The sequence below is a fragment of the Myotis brandtii genome, unplaced genomic scaffold (genome assembly GCF_000412655.1).
Source record: "Myotis brandtii unplaced genomic scaffold, ASM41265v1 scaffold1774, whole genome shotgun sequence".
Lineage (NCBI taxonomy): Eukaryota > Metazoa > Chordata > Mammalia > Chiroptera > Vespertilionidae > Myotis > Myotis brandtii.
This window is the reverse complement of record NW_005356575.1, coordinates 240,624-261,186: the sequence shown is the minus strand read 5'-3', so window position 1 is coordinate 261,186 and position 20,563 is coordinate 240,624. Positions and strand designations below refer to the sequence as shown.

Sequence of the window (20,563 nt, the reverse complement as noted above, 5' to 3'; positions counted from 1 at the left end):
CCCGGTCCTGCCTCTGGCTCCGGCCTTTCCGGCCGGATCTGCGTCCCGGGCTCCCCAGGAGCCCCCCTCCTCTCCTTCCCTGCCCTCCGCCTTTCCTGCTCCCGTGGGCACCCCTCGCAGGAAGCCGGTTCCCACCTTTCCTGGGCCCAGGGCGCTTCCCAGCTCGTTCAAGGTCTCCCCACGCCCAGGCCGGGGCCCATCTTCCAGGCGGCCCTGCCCCTGGGTTCCCAGCACCCGGGCCCCCCCAGAGCTCCCGGACCCTCTGGCCTCCAACTTCCAGGCCCCCAGCCCAGCCCGGGGTTTCCAGGCCTCACCCTCCCTATGCCAACTGCTCCCAACCCCTGGGTCCCCCAACCCCTGGGTCCCCGCTTCTTCCAGGCCCTTCCTGCAGGGCACCATCTCTTCCCCAGATCTCCAGGCCTCGAACCCTCTCGTGCCTCAGGGCCGCTCCCTCGCAGAAAAACCCTCTCCCAGCTTTGGAGGTCTTCCCCAGCTCGCACGGCCTGACCCCGGGCCCTCCTTCCAGAAGACTCCTGGGCTCCAAGCCTCTGGCCTTGCCCTGGCTCCCAGCTCTCTGGTCTTGTCTTCCGGAAGCCGTTCCCCTCCAGTTTCTAGGCCCCTTCACCCCCACAGGCCCAGCCTTTTTCCCTCTGGGCTCCCCTTGCCCAGGACTTGCAGACCCCAGACCTTTCCAAAGGCTCCTCCTACAGAACCCCTTCTTTGGCTTCCAGGAGCTTCCTCAACGCAGGCCCCTGGCCCAGGGCCCCTCGGCCCCTCCCTGCCACCGCCCCACGGCCTGCACCCTTCCTATCATCCCCAGGCCCCCTGTCCCTAGACCACAGCCCAGAGCCATCCGGGAGAGACCCTCCTCCCCACTCCCCTGGCTTCTGATCGCCCTCGGTGCTTCTGAAGACCCTCCCACCAACCAATGCCAGACTCTCCCAGCTGGGTTATTGTCCCGTTCCCCCCCCCGCCCCCCCCAGCCTTCTGACAGGTCCCTGCTCCCCCCAGCCCCTCTCATTCCTGATCCCCACCAGAGAGGTTTTCTCTGCTCCTTCTCCTTGCAGGACCCTCCCTCATAGAGATCGCCGCCACCCCTGCCACCCATCATACCATAGGCCAGACTCTGATTTGGAGTCTCCAATGAGGTACCCCTAGCCCCCCCTCACCCCACCTCCAGTCACTACAAAAAGTGCCAGGGGGCCCACAGGCCTGGCTGGGTTCAAGTGCTGGCCCTGCCTGCTGGTGTGCCTGTGTCCTCAGGCTCCTGGTTCTCCCTTTCGGAGACTCAGTTGCCTGCCCTGGGAAGTGGGGGTGATCCCTTGAGTCAGAGGATTACTCGGGCTGATCCGGGTAGAGCCCGGCACACAGGACGCGCTCCGCACGTGCTCACACTATTGTGACTGTGGGGATGAGTCAGATGGCCGTGGATTCTCAACCCAGCGCTGTCATCGTGGTTCGTGAGCCTACAGATCCACTCCCTGCTCAGAGCCTGTTTCTGTTATTTACATATTTTTTAAATTTTTATTCATTGATTTTAAAGAGAAACACCTATTTGTTGTCCCACTTATTTTTGCATTCATTGGTTGCAAGTGAATGCATCCTGACCGGGGATCGAACCTACAACCCTGGCATATCAGGACAACACTCTAACCAACTGAACTACCTACCTGGCAAGGGCTAAGCCTTAGTTACTTTTATTTTTTTAAATATATTTTTATTGATTTTAGAGAGGAAGGGAGAGGGAAAGAGATAGAAACATCAATGATGAGAGAGAATCAATGGTCGGCTGCCTCCTGCATGCCCCCTACTGGGGATCGAGCCCACAACCCAGGCATGTGCCCTTGATCGGTATTGAACCCAGGACCCTGCAGTCCTCAGGCCGATGCTCTATCCACTGAGCCAAACCGGCTAGGGCAAGCCTTAGTTTCTTTATCTCTATATGGGGTTGATGATAGCACCTCCCTGTTAGAGATGTTTTAAGGAGCCAAGGAGATTATGTGAATAAAACAGACAAGGTCAAGCACATAGCTGCTGTTATTAATCATTATTATTACTTTGATTATTCAGATGAGCATGGGTTCAAATCTAGTTTCTATCCCTCCCTAACTGTGTGACCGCAGGCAAGTGCCCTCACCTCTCTGAACCTCAGTTTAGTCATCTGTAAAATGGGGCTCACCTGAGTACTTCCTCGTTTCATTGTTGAGATCTGTGCCTAGTGGGGATCTGGGGAGATCTAGTCCCCTTCTCCTCTCTAGTGTGTAAGGCCTTCTTGTCAGTCCTGGCCGGGGTCACGTCTCTCCCTCTGGAATCTGAGGTTGCAGTGCCCTCTCCTGCCACGTGTTCACCATGTTGATGGCCATGTGGGGTCATGCTACCCCACCCCAAGTCCCAGGCCCTCCCCCCCAGCCTCTCTCGAGGTTCCCTAGCAACAGGCCCCGGTGTTGGGGCGCCAGCCGGCGGGAGGGAGCTGGGCCAGCTGGTGGTGCCAGCCAGTTTTAGCTCCCGCCCCCGGCCCCTGGGGGCTTTGTCACCCACTGCCCCAGCTGCCCCTTGCAGGGGTCCCTCGGCTGCACTGCCTTCAGTGGGGTGCCAGCCCACACCCAGTTGGCTCCCCTGGTGCCACCTGATGGGGATTCTTCTCCCAGCTGTTATCTCGGTGGGGATCCGGGGCCTTATCAGCCGGGATCTCCACTTTCCTTCCTGCCTCCCCCCAGAGGAGGCCGGGGTGGTGAGCAGCCCAGTGGGATGTGGGAAAGAGCTCAGCACCCAGGAGTCTGCAGGCCCCGGTTTGAATCCCAGGTGCTCTGCTCCGCCTGCCCTGTGACCTTGGGCAGGGTACTGATCCTGTCTCAGCCTTGGGGTCCCTTTCTGCAGAACGCTGATCCTAATTGGACCCACATTGGAGGCCAGGGCTTCAGCGGGGTGGTTCTTTCTGCCCCGTGTGGGGAACATTCGATTCCTGCTTCTTGTGTGACCTTGACAAGGCCCCGTCTCTCCCCAAGCCTCAGTTTCTCCTCTGGAATAAGAGGATGCAGGTGCCTCTCTCCCGGGCTCTGGGAATTAAATGTAGATGAGGTGTGTGTTGGCCCAGGACTTGGCCCCTAGGAAAAGCTGCTTAATAAAAACAGTGTGGCCGTGTGAGACATGGTTTTGGTGATGGGGAAGAACAACTCTGGGGGAACTGTCTGGGCTCGGATCCAGGCTCTGGGCCTCAGTTTCCCCCCGTGTAAAATGGGGGTGATGATGCATTAATGGCCAGCATTCATTAAATACTGGTCATCATCACTGCTAAGTGGCCTGGCAGATGTCCTTCAAGGAGCAGCCCCGGGCCCTCATCTCGTCGCCTACCTGTCCTTCTCTCTTCCTCAGCTTTCTGAGCAGGGCACAGGGTCCGAGCAGAGCCGGCCTGGCTGGGGCCTGTGGCTGCCTCTGTCGCCTACACCCTGGGCCCCAGCCCTGAAAGGGAGGCACTGTCCCTGGGGCTCACAATCAGGACAGGGCAGCCTGGGCACGCAGGTGACCTGCAGGGGAGAGACAGGACGGCCGGAACAGAGTGTCGGGGACAGATAGGAGCGATGGCGGGGGAGGCAGCGGCCAGGGCTCGAAGGGAGCCACAGTGCTGGGGGAGGGGGCGGGGGGGCGGGCGGTGAGGGAGGGAACAAGAATATGTTTAAGGAATGTTACAGTGGGGCTAGAATGATGTCAGGGCAGAATGAAAGACACTTGGTGACCGTGTTTGGCCTTGAATTTGAGATCAGAAGAAATTGTTAGGGGAACTAAACTGGGAACAAAATATAGTATTGGCACTTGGGTTTGGAATCGAATTTGGGGGCTGGCATGGGGACAGGGATGGAGAAAACAGAATGTTGGAGGCAGTGAGGGTCGGGGTGGAGTGTTGAGACCAGGTTGAGGTCAACGTTGATTGGGGCTGAGGGCTGCAGCATTTGGAATAAAATACTGTAGAGCTGGTGGAGGTCCCGGTAGCAGGGAAGTTGTGGGTAGACTGACTACAGGGAGGGCTGAAGAAGAGGCCTGGTGTCTGGGAACCTGGATGCTGCAGAGTTGGCGGGTGCCCAGCGTCTTTGTTCTTGGAGGTGTCCTTTTGTAGAGAGAGAGGGGAGACCCAAAGGCATCTTGCTTATCTCCGGCCTGGGCCCGGGAAGCGGCCGTGGCTGGAGTTAACCACCCCAGCGCTGGCTCCGCTGAAGGCGGATTGGACGGGCGCTGCCCGCGGCTCACGCTCCGTCTCCCCCACCCAGCATGGCACCTTGGGCAGTAGCCGCTCCTCGGACAAGGGGCCATCCTGGTCCAGCCGATCCCTGGGTGCCCGCTGCCGGAACTCCATCGCCTCCTGCCCCGAGGAACAGCCCCACGTGGGCAACTACCGCCTGCTGAGGACCATCGGGAAGGGCAACTTTGCCAAAGTCAAGCTGGCCCGGCACATCCTCACCGGCCGGTGAGGGGACGGGCGGGGCTGGGCAGGAGGCCTGCAGCACCTGCGCTTGGTGGGCGGTGGGGCGCGGTGGGCTTGGCCCCCGTTTTCCTCTGTGACCTCAGGTGAGTCTCTGCCTCTCCTTAGGACAGATCAGAACATCTCAGATTTTTCCAGAGCAGCCCAAGTAGGAGAAGAGAACCCATCTCAGGCATCCCTGAGACGGTCAGCAATCGCAGCTCACGGGCAGAGCTGTGCGTGGTGTTTCTAATAATTTGTGTGGCCTTTGTGTGTGAGCCTGGGCACCGCCCTGTTTTCATAGTGGACTTGGACTCCAGCAGGTCTCCCAGTGATCTTGAGAACACAAGGTTCATTGGAGTTCTCAAGTACACACTCTCCCTTCCTCCCCCTACGCCCTGCGGGTGGCAACACTGCTGCAGAAAGGGCCCAGGCAGACGGGGAACCTAGATATGAGGCCTCCAACTCACACTCAGCAGGAGAAAAGGTGGTGGGTGGGTTCAGGACTCCTCCGCACCGCCTTCCATTTTAAGCAAACGACGGGCGTGATTTCTCCCGCCTCGGACGAGCCCTCTCCTGCCCTTTCGCTGTCTATGCTGCACACACGAAAGACACCAGGCCCCAGTGGTTTTATGGGCAAATTGTACCAGACGTGCCCATTTTATGCCGGTCCTTCCGGAGACTAAAGAAAGAGGTTCCACTGCCAACGGGTGTTCAGTGCGAGTTCAGCAACCATCGCAAAAGCAGCTGAGAAGTCAATGTCAGCCTCACGTGTGAACAGAGGTCCAGCAGTCAGAAAGCCGTGTGATGGCAAAGCTGGGTTTAGCCGGGAATGCACAGTTCTTTGCAGATTCACAATTTATTCATGTATTTCGCCACATCCACAGATTCAAGGAGAGAAACCATATGATCGTCTCAGTATCGGCGTACAAAATGTTTGACAAATTAGAAACGCACTCGTGAGAATGTGAGGACAGCCAGGGACCCTCTCCCCCACAAAGAACAGGCCGTTCCCTCGTGTGGATCTTGAACATGATTCCAGGGGTTTCAGAGAGGACCGGCATCTAAGGGAACAGGGCCTCCCAGGGGAAGACTCGTAATCCAGGGGGCCTGGGGTGGCCCCAAAACCCTTTGTAAAAGCTATAGACTTAAAGCTGGATTAAGACTGACAGGGCCCTCACTATGGCAAAACTTACGGTGCTCTATCCCAGGTGAAATTCAAAATAAAATCTCAGCTACGAGATAAATATAAGGAGAGTTCAATAGCAGTCTGATCCCCCCACGTGATGACCACCTCAGAGTTCTTTTAAAACTAAAAATGTGCACATGTAGTTTTAAGTGTTTAAGAGGTAGACTCTGTCAGGCTACGGAAGTTCAGATCCCAGCCTGCAGACTTCCTCGCCGCATAGCCTTGGCCAAGTGACTGAACAGCTCTGTGCCTCAGTTTCCCCGTTTGTAAAGTGGGGGTCATTCTAGCACTCCTCTCACAGGGGTTCTGTGAGGATTGGAAGAGTTATCATTTGTAACGCACGTGTGACTGGTCGGTGAGGTTAGCTTCAGTTATTGTTTATTGGCCCCCAGTTTGTGCATCTAAAACAAAGATGGGGGGGATGAATGTTCTGAGATGCCCTCACAAAGGTCCCCCTTAAGGTCTCGGTCACACACTCACACAGGCCCCTGGAGCAGCCCCATCCAGGCCTCACTGCAGAATAGGGACTATTTCCCTATAAAAGTAAGGGTAGCACTGGACACGGTGGGAACAGCATGTGCAAAGGTCCTGAGACCCGGCTCCCTATCCACTAGGAATGGCCCAGGCTGAGGTTTTTCTGTGAGAGGGGGTAAAGGAAGGCCATCCCAGGTGATCTTGAGTTGGGGTACCTTGACCTTCCCCCCTTTCTTTCACCTCCAGGTTGCCATCAAAATCATCGACAAAACCCAGCTGAACCCCAGCAGCCTGCAGAAGGTGAGGCCCAGGGAGAGGGAGCAGCGTGGGGGTAGGGTTGGGAAGAGGGTCCTCAAGACCACCCACCCTCCTCTTTCCCCTTTCTTCCAGCTGTTCCGAGAAGTTCGTATCATGAAGGGCCTAAACCACCCCAACATCGGTGAGGAGGGCAGGGCGTGGGCTCCGAGGCTGCCCAGCAGGGCACCAGGGCACGGGGAGAGTTGAGGCACTGCGGGATTGGCAGTTACAGTCGTTAGAAAGACCTGTTTTCTCACAGCGCTGTCCCTGCTCACAGGCTCTGTGGCCTTGGCCAAGTCACTTAACCTCTCCGAGCATCAGTTTCCTCCTCTGCGGGGGGTGTGATGTGGGGCCTTCTCAAGGTCGTTGTGAGGATTGGATAAGATTGTGCATGCGAAACACTCAGCTCAGCGTTAAGCTGTGGGAGCTGGTCTGATTGTTGTCATCAGTAGCAACCATTGTCATTGTCATTAGGCAAGGGAGAGAGAGAGGGCTCGTTACCGAGAGAAGCCTGGCCTGGATGTGGCCGCACCACTTACTCATCCTTTGTTTTTTCACTCGGTAAATATTGATCGGGTGGCCACTATGTGCCAATGCTGGGGATACAGCGGTGGAGAAAACAGGCACAAATCCCTGGCTGCATGGAGCTGAGCTGACATTTGTGAGAGAGAATATATAAGAGGTGTAACGTGGGGCTGAGGAGAGGAAAGTCTTGCCATCAGTAGGGAGCCACTGAGTGTTCTTGAGTGAGGGTGTCATGGCTCAGCCATCCACACAGTTACGATGTGGTGGGTGGCGGGGTCTCTTCCTGCATAACCCGCCCCGCCCCCCGCCATTGCAGTGAAACTCTTCGAAGTGATCGAGACCGAGAAGACGCTGTACCTGGTGATGGAATATGCAAGTGCTGGTGAGGCCCCTCCCCGCCCCACCCTGCTCGCTGCGCCCCCTCCACACCCCACCCTCACCCCCTCGGCCTCTGCCCTGCAGGAGAAGTATTCGACTACCTCGTGTCACATGGCCGCATGAAGGAGAAGGAAGCTCGAGCCAAGTTCCGACAGGTTGGGGTTACGGCTGTGGGTGGGGCTGGGTGGGGTCCCTGGGGACGAGAGTCTGATTGCTGGGCGTGGATCTGGATTGTCCAATGACGGCGGGGGTGGGGGTGAAGGTAGAGAGTTGGGTGTCCATGGGTGTGCAGATGCCCAGGTGTGAAGATATCCAGATGTAGCTGTGCAGGTGCCCAGTTCAGTGGGTGAGAGAGTCAGGCAGGACGGTGCCAGCTGTGCAGGTGTCAGGAATGTGGGTGCGAGGGTGTGCCCAGGGTGTGGAAGTGTGGCTAAAGGGACCTGGAGGTGCCAGGGTGCCGAGGTGTGAGTGGAGGAGTGTGGATTTGAAGATGTGTGAGAACTAGGTATGTGGGTGCCCAGGTTTGTAAGTGTGTCGATGTGCGGGGGAAAGTGCGTGCAGCCTGAGTGTATGGGTGAGGGGGGCCAGGTGTGGGTATATAGGTTGGTGAACAAGAGTGTATGGTGGAAGGACGTACAGGTAGATAAGAAGGTGCTGCTGTCCAGGTATGTGGCAATGGGGTGTATGTGGCAATGGGATGTAAGTAAGAGGGCATGCAGGTGTGAGGATGTCGGGGTGCTGGGAAAAGATACGCAGGTGCGAGGGTGCCCAAGTGTGTGGGTAAGAGGGAATACAGATGTGAGGGTGCCCGGCAGCCAAGTGCTTAGCAGGTGTACGTTTGATGGGTACAGGGATCTGAGTGCGGGTGTCAGCCCGTGACTGTCCAGCAGTCCTGACACAGCTGCCTGAGACGTGGGGGGCTTCAGCCCTGGTGTGTGGGGCCACGGGTCCATCTGCAGGTGTGCCCCTTCCTCATGCATGTGTTCAGACGTGGAAGTCAGGCAGGGCTAGTCCCCCGTGTGCTGCTCTGAGGTCGCTGCCGGGAGGGTGTCCTGATATCTGCGGGTGAGGGCTGGGTGCCCGAGGGGCGGTGTGTGTCTGCAGGTCCCGCAGCGTTTCCCGCCGTGACTGTGTCAGGGCGATGGGATATGCAAGTGCTGCATCAGCCTGGGCCTCGGGGAGGCCTGGGTCCAGAGCCTCGGTGTGAGTGGGCTCACGGGGTCCCTGAGGGAAGCTGGGGGCTGGAGGGCCTCAGGTAACTGACCTTCCCTCCTCTCCCCCAGATTGTATCGGCTGTGCACTACTGTCACCAGAAAAACATTGTCCACAGGGACCTGAAGGTGAGCCCCCTCCCCACCACCAGCTCCCAGCTCAGCCACCTCCGGCCCCCCGGGCTTCGCCTGTACCCTCTTCCAGGCCACCTTTTCTCCACAGGCTCCTCCCTCAGCACCCAGGGCCCCTGGCCTTCGTCCCAAGCCTTTCGTGGCAAAAGCAAGGCCAGCAGAGCGGGGAGCGAGTCAGGGGTGGGGTCAGGAGGAACAAACAAAGAGGAAGAAACAGAGTGTCCTCGACGCCGAGGTTACGTGTGTCCCAGACAAGACACTGGGCGACAAGGACACTGGGCGAGAGAGAGTCCTCACTCAGCCTTGGCTGTCAGACTTTAGAACATTCGGGAATCTTTGAGAACTGAGATTTCAAAGCCCGACAGTCACCCTGCCTCCAGGTCTCATCTCCCGGGCATCTTTGGGCTCGAGAAGGAAGTTGCACGAGAACCCTCACGGCTAGTGCCCGGCGGGGAGGGGACTCAGTGGCCGAGTAGGAGCAGCCCCTTGTAGCTCGGGTTCTGGGGTCCCTGTTCCACACCTCCCACCCGAGAGAACCCCACATCTCAGGACTTCTCCTCTTAGACCAGAGATAAACGTTTGTGTGGCTCGAATAGAGTCGGCTTGCCTGATTCCTTGAGCACCTGCTATGTGCCAGACCCTGTGCTTAAGGGAGGGCTTCTCAAGGTTCTTCAGAAGGGGCCAGCTTTGTTTCCCTATCCGGTGCGGACAGGTACTTTTGTAAAGTACAATAAATGAAATGAGAAAAGATGTACAAAATACAAGCCCAACTTTTAAAATTATTATTAGATTCAAAAAACATAAAATTCCACTGTCAAATGGCTGGAGAAGTTCCTAAAAGCCCCTTCTCCCTGTGCTGCCCTGAAGTACCCCCCTTACCCTCTGAGAAAGCCACCTCTAAGGTGCCCTGTGAGGGTAACGATGATGGTGAAGATCAGCCTGGAGGAGGCGCGCCCCCTGGTGGAGGGTCCTGGAAGTGGCTAACAATTGGATTTCAGGACCTGATGAGTGCACCAGAGGGACCGCCCAGCCCAGACCAGGGGCTGGACTGCGGAGCTTCACACGCCACAAAGGGCAGTGCCACCTCAGAGCTGGGTGGGGGTTTGAAGGCTCTCTGAGAAGTGGGTTTGTGGGTTTATCCTCCCGTTGGGTCAGAGGTGGGGAAGCAGGAGGGAGGGAGGCCTGGGCCCGGGCAGGGCCGTGTTGGGACGGGCCACGCTGACGGTGGGTGTTGTGCGCTGGGTTTAGTCACAAAGCCGGGAGAGGCAGGTGCCGAGGCTCCTTCCGCGCTCGGCTGCGGGCGGCCAGGCCTCTTGGATGCCAGCGCTGCCGCTGTCTTGCTGCGGACACGAGGCGTCTCCCTGAGCCTCCGTTTCCTCGACTGTGAAATGGCGATTACAGGAACACGTGCCGCCAAAGCCAGACCAAACCTCTTAACTGTACGAAAGATGTGTGAGTGCCGACTGTGTCCCGTACACTGTGGTGGGTGCTGTATGCCTCACCCCGCAACCGCCTCTGAGGCAGGTGCTGCGGCATCCTCAGCTTACCCGGGGGAACGGAGGCACAGAAGTCTGGCAACCCACCCGAGTCTGGCGCCCGTGCTCCTGTCCACCGCACGCGTCCACCCTCGGCCCTCTGCTCCCCTCCCAGACACCGAGCGTGGGTGGCGGAGATGGCATTTGATGCCGAGGTCCTCCCAGAATCTGTCCTCTTTAACCCGGTGCCATGCAGCCACTCATAAAATAAATGATAGTCCACAGCCCCTGGTGTGTAGTGGGTGTGTAATGAGTATTAGATAAAATGGTTGTTTTCATTTTTATGGGTCTTAAATAGTCAGTCTCATCTTAGTTTCTGCTGGGTAAACTGAGGCTCAGAGAAGGGCAGGCGCGGGCCTGAGGACCCCCAGCTCCGCAGACCACGTGGGCAATAATAGCTAAATTTACATGGCACTTAACGGGTGCAGAATATCGTTTTCAGTCGCACTGTACGTGCGCGCCTGCACGTGGTATTTTGTGGAAGAGCCACACTCAAGGGGCCAAAGAGCCGCATGTGGCTCGCGAGCCGCAGTTTGCCGACCACTGTCCTAGGCCTTTTATGCAGATTCACTCGATTCTCTGAAGTAGGGACTGTGATTACCCCCATTCTATGGAGGAGGAAACCAAGGCGCAGAGAGGTCAGTCGCTGCCCAGGGTCACACAGGGAGTCGGGGCCAGGCCGCAGTCAGTCTGGGCGGGCCAGCTCCGGCGCCCGTGCTCCTGTCCACCGCACGCGTCCACCCTCGGCCCTCCCCTTCCCTCCCAGGCCGAGAACCTCTTGCTGGACGCCGAGGCCAACATCAAGATCGCCGACTTTGGCTTCAGCAACGAGTTCACGCTGGGCTCGAAGCTGGACACGTTCTGCGGGAGCCCCCCGTACGCCGCCCCGGAGCTGTTCCAGGGCAAGAAGTACGACGGGCCGGAGGTGGACATCTGGAGCCTGGGCGTCATCCTGTACACCCTCGTCAGCGGCTCCCTGCCCTTCGACGGGCACAACCTCAAGGTGCTGGGCAGGGCTGGCGCGGGGTCTTACTCTCCTGGGAGGAGCTCTCTGGGCCTCGTCCCAACACAGCTCCCGTGCAGAGGGGCGGGCTGGCCTGAGGTCATGTGACAGTGTGGGGTCAGGCAGAGCCATCCCAGATGGACTGTGCTGTGTCGGGGTTCAGGGCGGGGCCTTTGCGGCTGGCGGGCTGGGGTTCAAATCCTGGCTCGCTCAGTCCATTTTTATTGCCCATCGTCCCTGGGTCAGGCTGCTTTGGGTGTTGCAGATACTGTGTGGACAAGAGAGGCAGGAGCCGCCGCCTTCTCACGTGCCACACCAGGGGCCGTCCCTGCACACACGCCGAGTGGGACGAGCCAGTCACAAAAGTCCACGCGTTGTATGATTCCGCTCTTATGAAATGTCCATCAAGACAGAAAGCAGATTGGCGTTTGCCTAAGGCTAGGGGAGGATGGGGAAGTTGGAGAACAGGGTTTCTCTCGGGGTGATCAAATGGTCTAAAATAGATTGTGGTGATGATTGCACAACTCAAAATGTACTAAAAACCACTGAATTGTGCACTTAAAACAAAAAAAACCCTGCCCTCATGGACCGACATTCCAGCAGCACAGCCAGGCCAAAAACCGAATAAATAAGCGCGATGTATTATTTCAGATGCTGGCCAGTGCTAGGGGGGAAGCCGGGAAGGGTGGGAATGGGGCGGGGGGAGCTCTAGTGCGGTGGTTTTCTTTTCTCTTTGAACTTTTTATTCTGAAACATTGCCCGTCTACAGAAAGGTTGCAGGGCGAGAACAAATTTCAGGAGATGCGCCAGTCGCTAGCATTGGCCGCGGTCGTCGTATCCATATGTGCTTACGGCATGTCATTGCCACCCTCCTTATTAATGGAACGTTTGGGAGTTAGTTGCAGGCAGGATGCCCTTTATCCCTAAAAGGCGACGTACAGCAGGTGTCTCCTGAGACCAGGCCTTTCCCATCCGCCTTCACTCTCAGCAAATCCAGCGACGGTGCATCCCGGCCTCTCACCCAGGGTCTGTGCTCAGATTCCACCCGTCGTCCCAGGAACATCCTTGGTAGCCCCTTTCTGCTCCAGCATCGCCCCGGCTCCCGCGTGGCGTTCTCTGGTCCTATCTCTTTAGCCTCCTTCCACTGGGATCCGTTCCTCCGCCTCTTTTTGTCCTTCCTCACGTGGCGTTGCTGTCCAGTTCCGGCCGGTTACCTTGCAGAACCTGCCTCAGTGGGTGCCCGTGTGTTCTCACCATTGGACCCGGGTGGGGATTCACTGCAGAAACGCCCAGCCCTGCTCAGAGTGGCCCTGGAGGACGGTCAGGAGGCCAGGAAGTCTTTGCTGAGGACAGGCCATCAGAGCAGAGGCCGCGTGGTGAGGGGGAGGGAGCCCTTCACCGTGGTCTCAGCTGAGCGGCGGCCTCTCTGAGGGTCAGTCTCCCGCTCTGTCTAGGGAGGACTGCGGGACCAGCTTGTAACAGCGACCGAGCATGCGCTGAGCTGAGGCAGGAGAGGGCTCACTGTCGCAGAATAAGCGTTCTGTGCCCCGAGCATGAGCCAGGAGATCTTTTCTCTTCTCTTTGTTTGGTTCATCCTCCCCAGAGGATGTGTTTTCCATTGCTTTTTCAGAAACCGTGGAAGGGAGGGAGGGAGGAGGCGGGGAGAGAGAAACATCGATGTGTCTCTCACATTGACTGGCGGCCTCCTGCACGCAGGGAGTGAACCGCATCCCATGGGCAGGGAGTAACCTCTCTAGTCTATTCATCAAAATTAATGCTATCAAAATGTAACTGCTGAGACAAAACTAATGAGTTAAATGAGTAAAAGTTCCATTTAAATCTACAGGGAAAACATTTTCTCAAACACTTATCACAAGTAGGAAGCAGAAAGCTTTATTGGTCCTTAAAAAATGCCACATATTTAAAAATAAAATGACTGGAAATGCAGGATGTTCAAGCCAGTTTTGATAAACAGTGTAACAGTTTTAAAGTACTTCCTGAACTAATCAGACTCAGAACATAAGTGATCACAATTTAAATCTGAGGTTGTTTCTAGGTTACTTACAGGACAAAAACCTCATGAAAAGTGAGGGTGATCATTTTTTACTGAATATTATGTGCCAAGCACGGGTCTAGGGCTTTATATAACTGGTCTCATTTAAACTTCCCAGTCATCTTGGGCAAAAGGTCATAGTCCACCCCGTTTTATGGATGAGGAAGCTGAGTTGCTGTGTTAGTTTCCTAGGTCTGCCATAAAATACCACAAACTGGGTGGCTTCATGTAGAAATGTTGTTCTGGAGGCCAGGGTCCAAAGTCAAGGTGAGGGCAAGACCCAGCTCCCTCTGAAGGCTCCAGTAGAGGATCCTTCCTGGTCTCTTTCAATTTTCGGTAGCTCCCTGGTGTTCTTTGGCTTGTGGCAGCATGAGTCCAATCTTTGCCTCCATCTGCCATGGCCTTCTCTTTTTATATGATACCAGTCATTGGATTTAGGGCCCACCCTAAATCCAGTATGATTTCCTCTCTACCTCCTTAACTAATTATATCTGTAAAGACCCTATTTCCAAATACAGTCCCATCCTGAAGTCCCAGGTAGACATGAATTTTGGAGGACACTATTTAACCCACTACACCAGTGGTTCTCAACCTTCTGGCCCTTTAAATACAGTTCCTCATGTTGTGACCCAACCATAAAATTATTTTCGTTGCTACTTCGTAACTGTAATGTTGCTACTGTTATGAATCGTAATGTAAATATCTGATACGCAGGATGGTCTTAGACGATCCCTGTGAAAGGGTCGTTCGACCGCCAAATGGGGTCGTGACCCACAGGTTGAGAACTGCTGGGTTAGAGCATCATCCCTATATGCAGGGTTGTGGGTTTGATCCCCAGTCAAGGTACATATAAGAATCAACCAATGAATGCATAACTAAGTGGAACAACAAATTGTTTCACTTTCCCTTCCTCTCTCTTTAAAATCAATCAATAAATTGAAACAAATTTTAGCCCTGGCTAGTGTTGCTCACTGGTTAGAGCGCCTGCCCATGCACCAAAGGGTCTTGGGCTAAATTCCAGTTTGGGGCACATACCTGGGTTGTGGGTTCGCTTCCTACCCACCACCCCCAGTCGGGGAGTGTGCAGGAGGCAACCAGTCAATGTGTCTCTCTCACATCTGTTTCTCTCTCTTTCTCCCCCCCTTCCATCCCTTCCACTCTGAAAAGCAGTGGGAAAAAATATCCTCAGGTGAGAATTAACAAAACAAAACAAAATTATTTTTAAAGGTCAGCGGATGAGAGCTCATCCTTTGAGACCTGCAGAGCCTCCGAGCTCTTCAGAAGGGCAGGCAGGCACGTCCGAGGGAAGGTACAGGGATGGAGGGGCGTGGGCAGGAGTCCCCTCCCCCTTCCCTTGTATACGTCTAATATTTAAATAGTGCTGCTCGGGGCCTAGCGCGTGCTGGGCACTTACTGCTATAAACTCACTCACTCCCTGGCCCCTGAAGTGGGTGCTGGGGTCCCTGTTTACAGATAGAGAGACTGAGCCCAGAGGCTAACTCACCTGCCACCCCTCTCACCTGGCTTAGAGAATTCACTTTCTCTGTAAGGTTTCCTCTGAATGAGAAGTTAGTAGCTTTAAACTGGTAATATTTTTTTGAAAATTGCTGCATTTGGCACAATACTCCCATTTTACAGATGGGGAACTGAGGTCAGGAGGGAGTGGTGGGGTTTCACCCGCCTCATTCAGGGCTGGGACTCGGGGCTCCTGTCACTTCTGTCCGGGGACTGGGACAGAAGTGAGAGATGAGTGTGTGTGTGAGGGGTGGGGAGGCGGGCGGACCCCTCCCCCAGTAACCCCGTCCCCTCAGGAGCTGCGGGAGCGAGTCCTCAGGGGGAAGTACCGGGTCCCTTTCTACATGTCTACCGACTGTGAGAGCATCCTGCGCAGATTTTTGGTGCTGAACCCCGCTAAACGCTGTACTCTGGAGGTAAGCCGGCCCCACACCCCTCCGGCTGCCTTCTTGTCCTGCACCTGTCCTCTCCCCACCCGCCTGCTAAGGTCCTCGGCCGGAAGGTGGGGGGAGCCGGGCAGCCCAGGAAAAGGCTCCCAGACCCATCCTGATGCACCCCCCGACCCAGCAGCCTCGCCCACTCCCTGCCACGCCAGTAATTAGCTAATGAGCTTCTAGGATGATTACAGCGTGCTGGGGACCCAGATGATGTGGGGGCGGGAGGTGGCATCTGGAGGCTCCAGCAGGGGGCAGGGGGCCCGGGAAATGGGGTGAGGAGGTGCTCGCTCTCAGGAAGCCCTCACTTCTGGGATGCTAGGCCGTGGGGGTGGGAACCTATATTTTTTCCGGGCTTCTCCTGACATGCCTTCCCCCTTCCCTGCCCTGCTCCGATTCCTGCAGCAAATCATGAAAGACAAATGGATCAATATCGGCTATGAGGGTGAGGAGTTGAAGCCATACACAGAGCCGGAGGAGGACTTCGGGGACACCAAGCGAATCGGTGAGGGTCAGCGAGCGCGGGCCCCAGGGCCAGGGGAGGAGCCCTCCAGCCCCACCCCTCCGGTTGGTGCCTCAGCGACTTGGCAAGGCAGTGGGGAGAGCGGGAGCCTGGCGCCAGTCCCTGTGGCCCTGGGCAAGTGGCTGCCCTTCTCAGTGCGTCTGTTTCCTCGTCTGTAAAATGGCATATTCATAGAACTATCCTACAGGGTGTTATGAATATTAATTGACTGGGAGTGTAATCTACATACTGCACTTTATATCAGGCATGTACTGAGTGCTGATGTATGTTAGCTTTGACTATTCAAACACAAAAGAATGGCCCTAGCTGGTTTGGCTCAGTGGATAGGGCGTTGGCCTGCAGACTGAAGGGTCCCGGGTTCGATTTCGGTCAAGGCCATATGCCCGGGTTGCGCTCTCCATCCCCGGTGGGGGGCGTGCAGGAAGCAGCCGATCCATGATTCTCTCTCATCATTGGCGTTTCTATCTCTCCCTCTCTTCCTTCCTCTCTGACATCAATAAAAGTATATTAAACACACACACACACACACACACAGGGATGTCGGAGCACTTCCGGAGTGCTGGGGCACGGCCATCGGTAATCTGCGAGTTTGGGGCAAGTCCCTACCTTGGCCCGTGACTCACCCTCCACTCCTTTGGTCCCCATCCCTCCAGCCCAGAACCTTCGAACACTTGACCCCCAAAGCATTAGCCCTGGAAGAGCCCCTTAGGGGCCACCCCGTAACCCTCCAGTGTACAGCTGAGGAAACAGGCCACCGTCAGAAGGTCCTTAATCAGGGCTTCCCTGGTTGTAAGTCACAGAAAGCCCAAGCCATTCTGGCTTAAACCAGATGATGGTGATAATAAGAGGTCGAAGCATACGAAGTCGCCGTTTGCTTAAAAATCCTCAATACCAGCAATGTAATATGGTTTAACCTAAGAGTGACGTTATTCACATAACTAAACAGGCCGGGATGTCAGCCTTCGACACAGCTGGACCCAGGTGCTCAGAGGCAGCTGGGAATCTGCCAAGAGGCAGGTTTATTTCCAGGCAGCCCTCCCGCCAGGAGCAAGCTGCCAGCAGCATAGCCTAGTGGTCTGGGCACCTCGTCAGGAAGAGAGCCACTTCCTACAGTTCCACCGAAAGCACTAGGCTGGTGCCCATTGGCCGCCCCTGAACCAGTCAGTTTGGCCCTGGGGGTGGAATGCTCTGATTGGCCAGGCCTGGGTCATCTTCCTGCCCTCGGGGCTTGGAGCAGGCAGGCATCCGCTCAGTGATCTGCGTGGGAAAGGATGTTCTGCCGAGGAAAATCAGAGTCCTCCTGGCAGAAGGGACAGTGGGCACTGGACCAGCCAAAGAGTAGGCATTGCTGATGTGGGAAGGAAGGGCCTGAGGGCCTGAGCCTCCTCTCCGTCCCCCTCTCTCAGAGGTGATGGTGGGTATGGGCTACACTCGGGAAGAAATCAAAGAGGCCTTGACCAGCCAGAAGTACAACGAAGTGACCGCCACCTACCTCCTGCTGGGCAGGAAGACTGAGGTCAGGAGGCACCAGGGGCATTTGGGATTCGGGCTGCCTGGGGTGGAGGGACTTCTGGGGCCGAGAGGACATGGGGCTGAGGCTCATTGTCTGTCCTCCTGCAGGAGGGCGGGGACCGGGGCGCCCCAGCACTGGCCCTGGCAAGGGTGCGGGCGCCCAGCGACACCACCAACGGGACAAGCTCCGGCAAAGGCACCAGCCACAGCAAAGGGCAGCGGAGCTCCTCCTCCACCTACCACCGCCAGCGCAGGCACAGCGACTTCTGTGAGTATGGCCGCCCCACCGTCAGGCTCTCGGGTAGCAAGCAACAACCCGCTCGAGTCCATCACCTCGAAGAGAGGACTTGCCTATAGAGATGCAGGGACATCGCACGGGCCTTGGGGGCAGGAATGCACAGCCAGGCTCAGGGCAGGATCAGAGACCGGAAAAGCAGCCAGACCCAGAGCAGACACTGTCCGTGTCTCGCTTCCTCTGCTCGTTGGGTTTCTCCTTCCTCTCTTCCTTACCTCACCTTATCGTTTCCCAGGCCCTCGGTTCCTTACCTCTCGGTTTTGGAGACCAACTCAAGTTGTACCTGGAGAGGAGTGTCAGGAGCTCAGTGTGGTTCTGGGCGGTCCAGCCATTCCCCTCCTCTGGGTCTCCTTCCCCACCGCCCCCTTTTTTATTTTATTTTAAAGGTTTTTTTATTGATTTTTAGAGAGAGAGAAAGGGAGAGGGGGAGAGAGGGAGAAACACTGGTCGGCTGCCTCCTGCACACACCCTACCAGGGATCGAGCCCACAACATAGGCACGTGCCCTCACTGGGAATCAAATCGGTAACCTTTTGGTGCATGGGTTGGTGCCCAACCGGTGCCACACCGGCCAGGGCTCCCCCACCCCTTTATTTTTTATTGTTTTTAAAATATTTTTATTATTGATTTCAGAGAGGAAGGGAGAGGGACAGGGAGAGGGAGATAGAAACATCAATGATGAAAGAGAATCATTGATCGGCTGCCTCCTGCACACCCCCCACTGGGGGTCGAGCCCACAACCCAGGCATGTGCCCTTGACTGGAATCGAGCTGGGGACCCTTCAGTCGGCAGGTCGACACTCTATCCACTGAGTCAAGCCAGCGAGGGCTCCCCCACCCCTTTAAATAGCAAGACTGGCCCAGAAAGTGCTAGAGAGGCTGTGACTCCAACATCCTATGGTACAACACTATACCCCCTAAAGCCCCGCGTGGAGACCTGGGCTCCCAGGGTTCTCAGGGAAAGGATCGTTGACAGTGCCCGTGTCTGTCGGTGCCCGTCTGTCGTCATGGAGATTACTGTCCTTGGACGGTGACCATTAAGGTTCCTGAGGATTTAGCAGTTCTGACTGAACTTCTAGAACATGTTTAATCCCCTGGTTCTGAAACCATAAATTCCTAAGATGTTCTAAGGGGCCAGATTTGTTTTTGAAATTAAAACAGTCACAGGCTTTAAATTTTGGTAGTATGCAAAGGGTAAACAGTAAAATAGTTTTCGTTCAATACATTTCTGCGAGCCCCACCCCCACCCCATTCATTCTCCTTGGAGGCAGCCACTGTTACTGGTTTTATATACATTGTTTTTTTGTTTTTTTTTAAACTTTCAAGAGTTTATTTGAGTATACATGGATTATATACATTCTTTTGAAGAGGTTTTATTTATAAATATACTAGGGGCCCAGTGCACAAATTCGTGCACCCTGAAAGGAACTGTGGGCTGCAAGGCTGTGGTAGGCCCAGGGGCGGGTCTCAGGCCATCCTCCATGCCCCCGCCCGACCCCTCCCTCCATGGCCCTGGTCCCCAGTCCCCTGTCTGCCGGTGGGAGCTGCTGCCGCTGCCGCTCCCATGCACTGATGGTGCCAGCCCTGCTCGCACCCACTGACGGCATGGAGCAATTGGGGCCAGCGCCAGCAGCGGGTGTGAGTGGGGCCAGCACTGTCAGTGGATGCAAGCGCAGCTGCTGCCCTGATAGCCCCTCAGGAGCAGGGGGAGGTGGAAAAGCACTCAGGGACAATCGGGGCCAGAAGCCGCCACTTGCACCCACTAATGGCACCAAGAGATCGGGGCCGGCGCCGGGCACTGGCAGTGGGTGCAAGTGGCAGCTCCGGAACTGGCAGTGGGTGCGAGCGGGGCCGTTGCCGGCAATAGGCGCAAGAGTCAGCTGCTGGCCCCAATCACCCCTCAGGAGCAGGGGGAGGTGGAGAAGCCCTGAGGGGTGATCAGGGCCTGCAGCCGCCACTTGCACCCATTGACAGTGCCGAGTGATAGGGGCTGGCGCCAGGCGCCCCAGCAGGTGCGAGTGGTGGCTCTGGCCCCGGCAGCGGGTGCAAGCGGGACTGGCACCAGCAGTAGGTGCAAGCGCCTGGCGGGACCGTGGCACATGGGAGCAAAGAATTTTCTGTAACCAGCAGAGGCTCGCCCCGATGACAGCGACCAGCGCCCTACCTTGGTCTGGCTCCCCTACTCACCTGCTCCACCATCCCGCTGTGGCTGACACCTGCCATGTTCTGTGCTCTGCCACCTGCTGCTGACACCCGCCATGTTCCGCGCCCGCCCCCTGGTGGTCAGCGCACATCATAGCAACCAGTTGTTCGGTTGTTCCACCGTTCGGTCTATTTGCATATTAGGTTTTTATATATATAGATAATGAGGTAGCCCTGGCCAGTGTTTTTCAGTGGTTAGAGCCTCGTCCCAAGCACTGAAGGGTCTGGGTTCGATTCCTGGTCAAGGACATGTACTTGGGTTGCAGGTTCCATTCCTGGCCCCAGTTGGGGCACATGCAGGAAAAAACCAATCAACGTGTCTCTCTTGCAGTGGTGTTTCCCTCTCTCTCTCTCTCTCTCTCTCTCTCTCTCTCTCTCTCTCCCTCTCTCCCCTCTCTCCTTCTCCCCCCCTTCCTTCCACTCTCTCTAAAAATCAATGGGAAAAATATCCTTGGGTGAATAAATGTGTGTGTATCTATCTATCTATATATATATATGGAGAGAGAGAGAGAGAGAAGATGAAAAGGAGAAAGAAAAGGGACATACAAAGATATAAATATGTTAACATATTAATTTACTGTACAGGTAACATTTTCCTCTTTTGATGCAGATGATAGCTCTTTGGAGATATTCATATATGAACAAGGTGATATAGTAGATATGTATAGATAGGCACTTTTCTCCTTTTTTGTGCAAATGATAGCACAGTGTAGGCCTGCTTCGCAGTCTGTCTTGAAGATCACTATATTGTTACATAATCATTCTTTTTATTTTTTTTATTTTTATTGATTTCAGAGAGGAAAGGAGAGGGAGAGAGAAGTAGAAACATCAATG

At 55.8% G+C, this 20,563-nt stretch overlaps 2 protein-coding genes across 2 annotated transcripts in view; one reads left to right on the top strand and one right to left on the bottom strand.

The window, feature by feature from the left end:
- EXOC3L2 (exocyst complex component 3-like 2) overlaps positions 1-2,486 on the bottom strand; it is a 39,340-nt gene extending 36,854 nt beyond the window's left edge. The window contains exon 1 of the mRNA XM_014537361.1: positions 2,477-2,486. The gene's annotated coding sequence lies outside the window, so the exon portion shown is untranslated. The remainder of the gene's footprint in view (positions 1-2,476) is intronic.
- A 546-nt stretch (positions 2,487-3,032) lies between these two features.
- The window catches only part of MARK4 (MAP/microtubule affinity-regulating kinase 4), a 28,829-nt gene continuing 11,298 nt past the window's right edge, over positions 3,033-20,563 (top strand). The window contains exons 1-12 of the mRNA XM_014537375.1: positions 3,033-3,038; positions 4,263-4,460; positions 6,360-6,416; positions 6,507-6,555; positions 7,255-7,320; positions 7,401-7,471; positions 8,600-8,656; positions 10,961-11,197; positions 15,062-15,181; positions 15,605-15,704; positions 17,129-17,238; positions 17,343-17,502. Coding sequence (XP_014392861.1) covers positions 3,033-3,038; positions 4,263-4,460; positions 6,360-6,416; positions 6,507-6,555; positions 7,255-7,320; positions 7,401-7,471; positions 8,600-8,656; positions 10,961-11,197; positions 15,062-15,181; positions 15,605-15,704; positions 17,129-17,238; positions 17,343-17,502 — 1,231 coding nt within the window. The remainder of the gene's footprint in view (positions 3,039-4,262; positions 4,461-6,359; positions 6,417-6,506; positions 6,556-7,254; positions 7,321-7,400; positions 7,472-8,599; positions 8,657-10,960; positions 11,198-15,061; positions 15,182-15,604; positions 15,705-17,128; positions 17,239-17,342; positions 17,503-20,563) is intronic.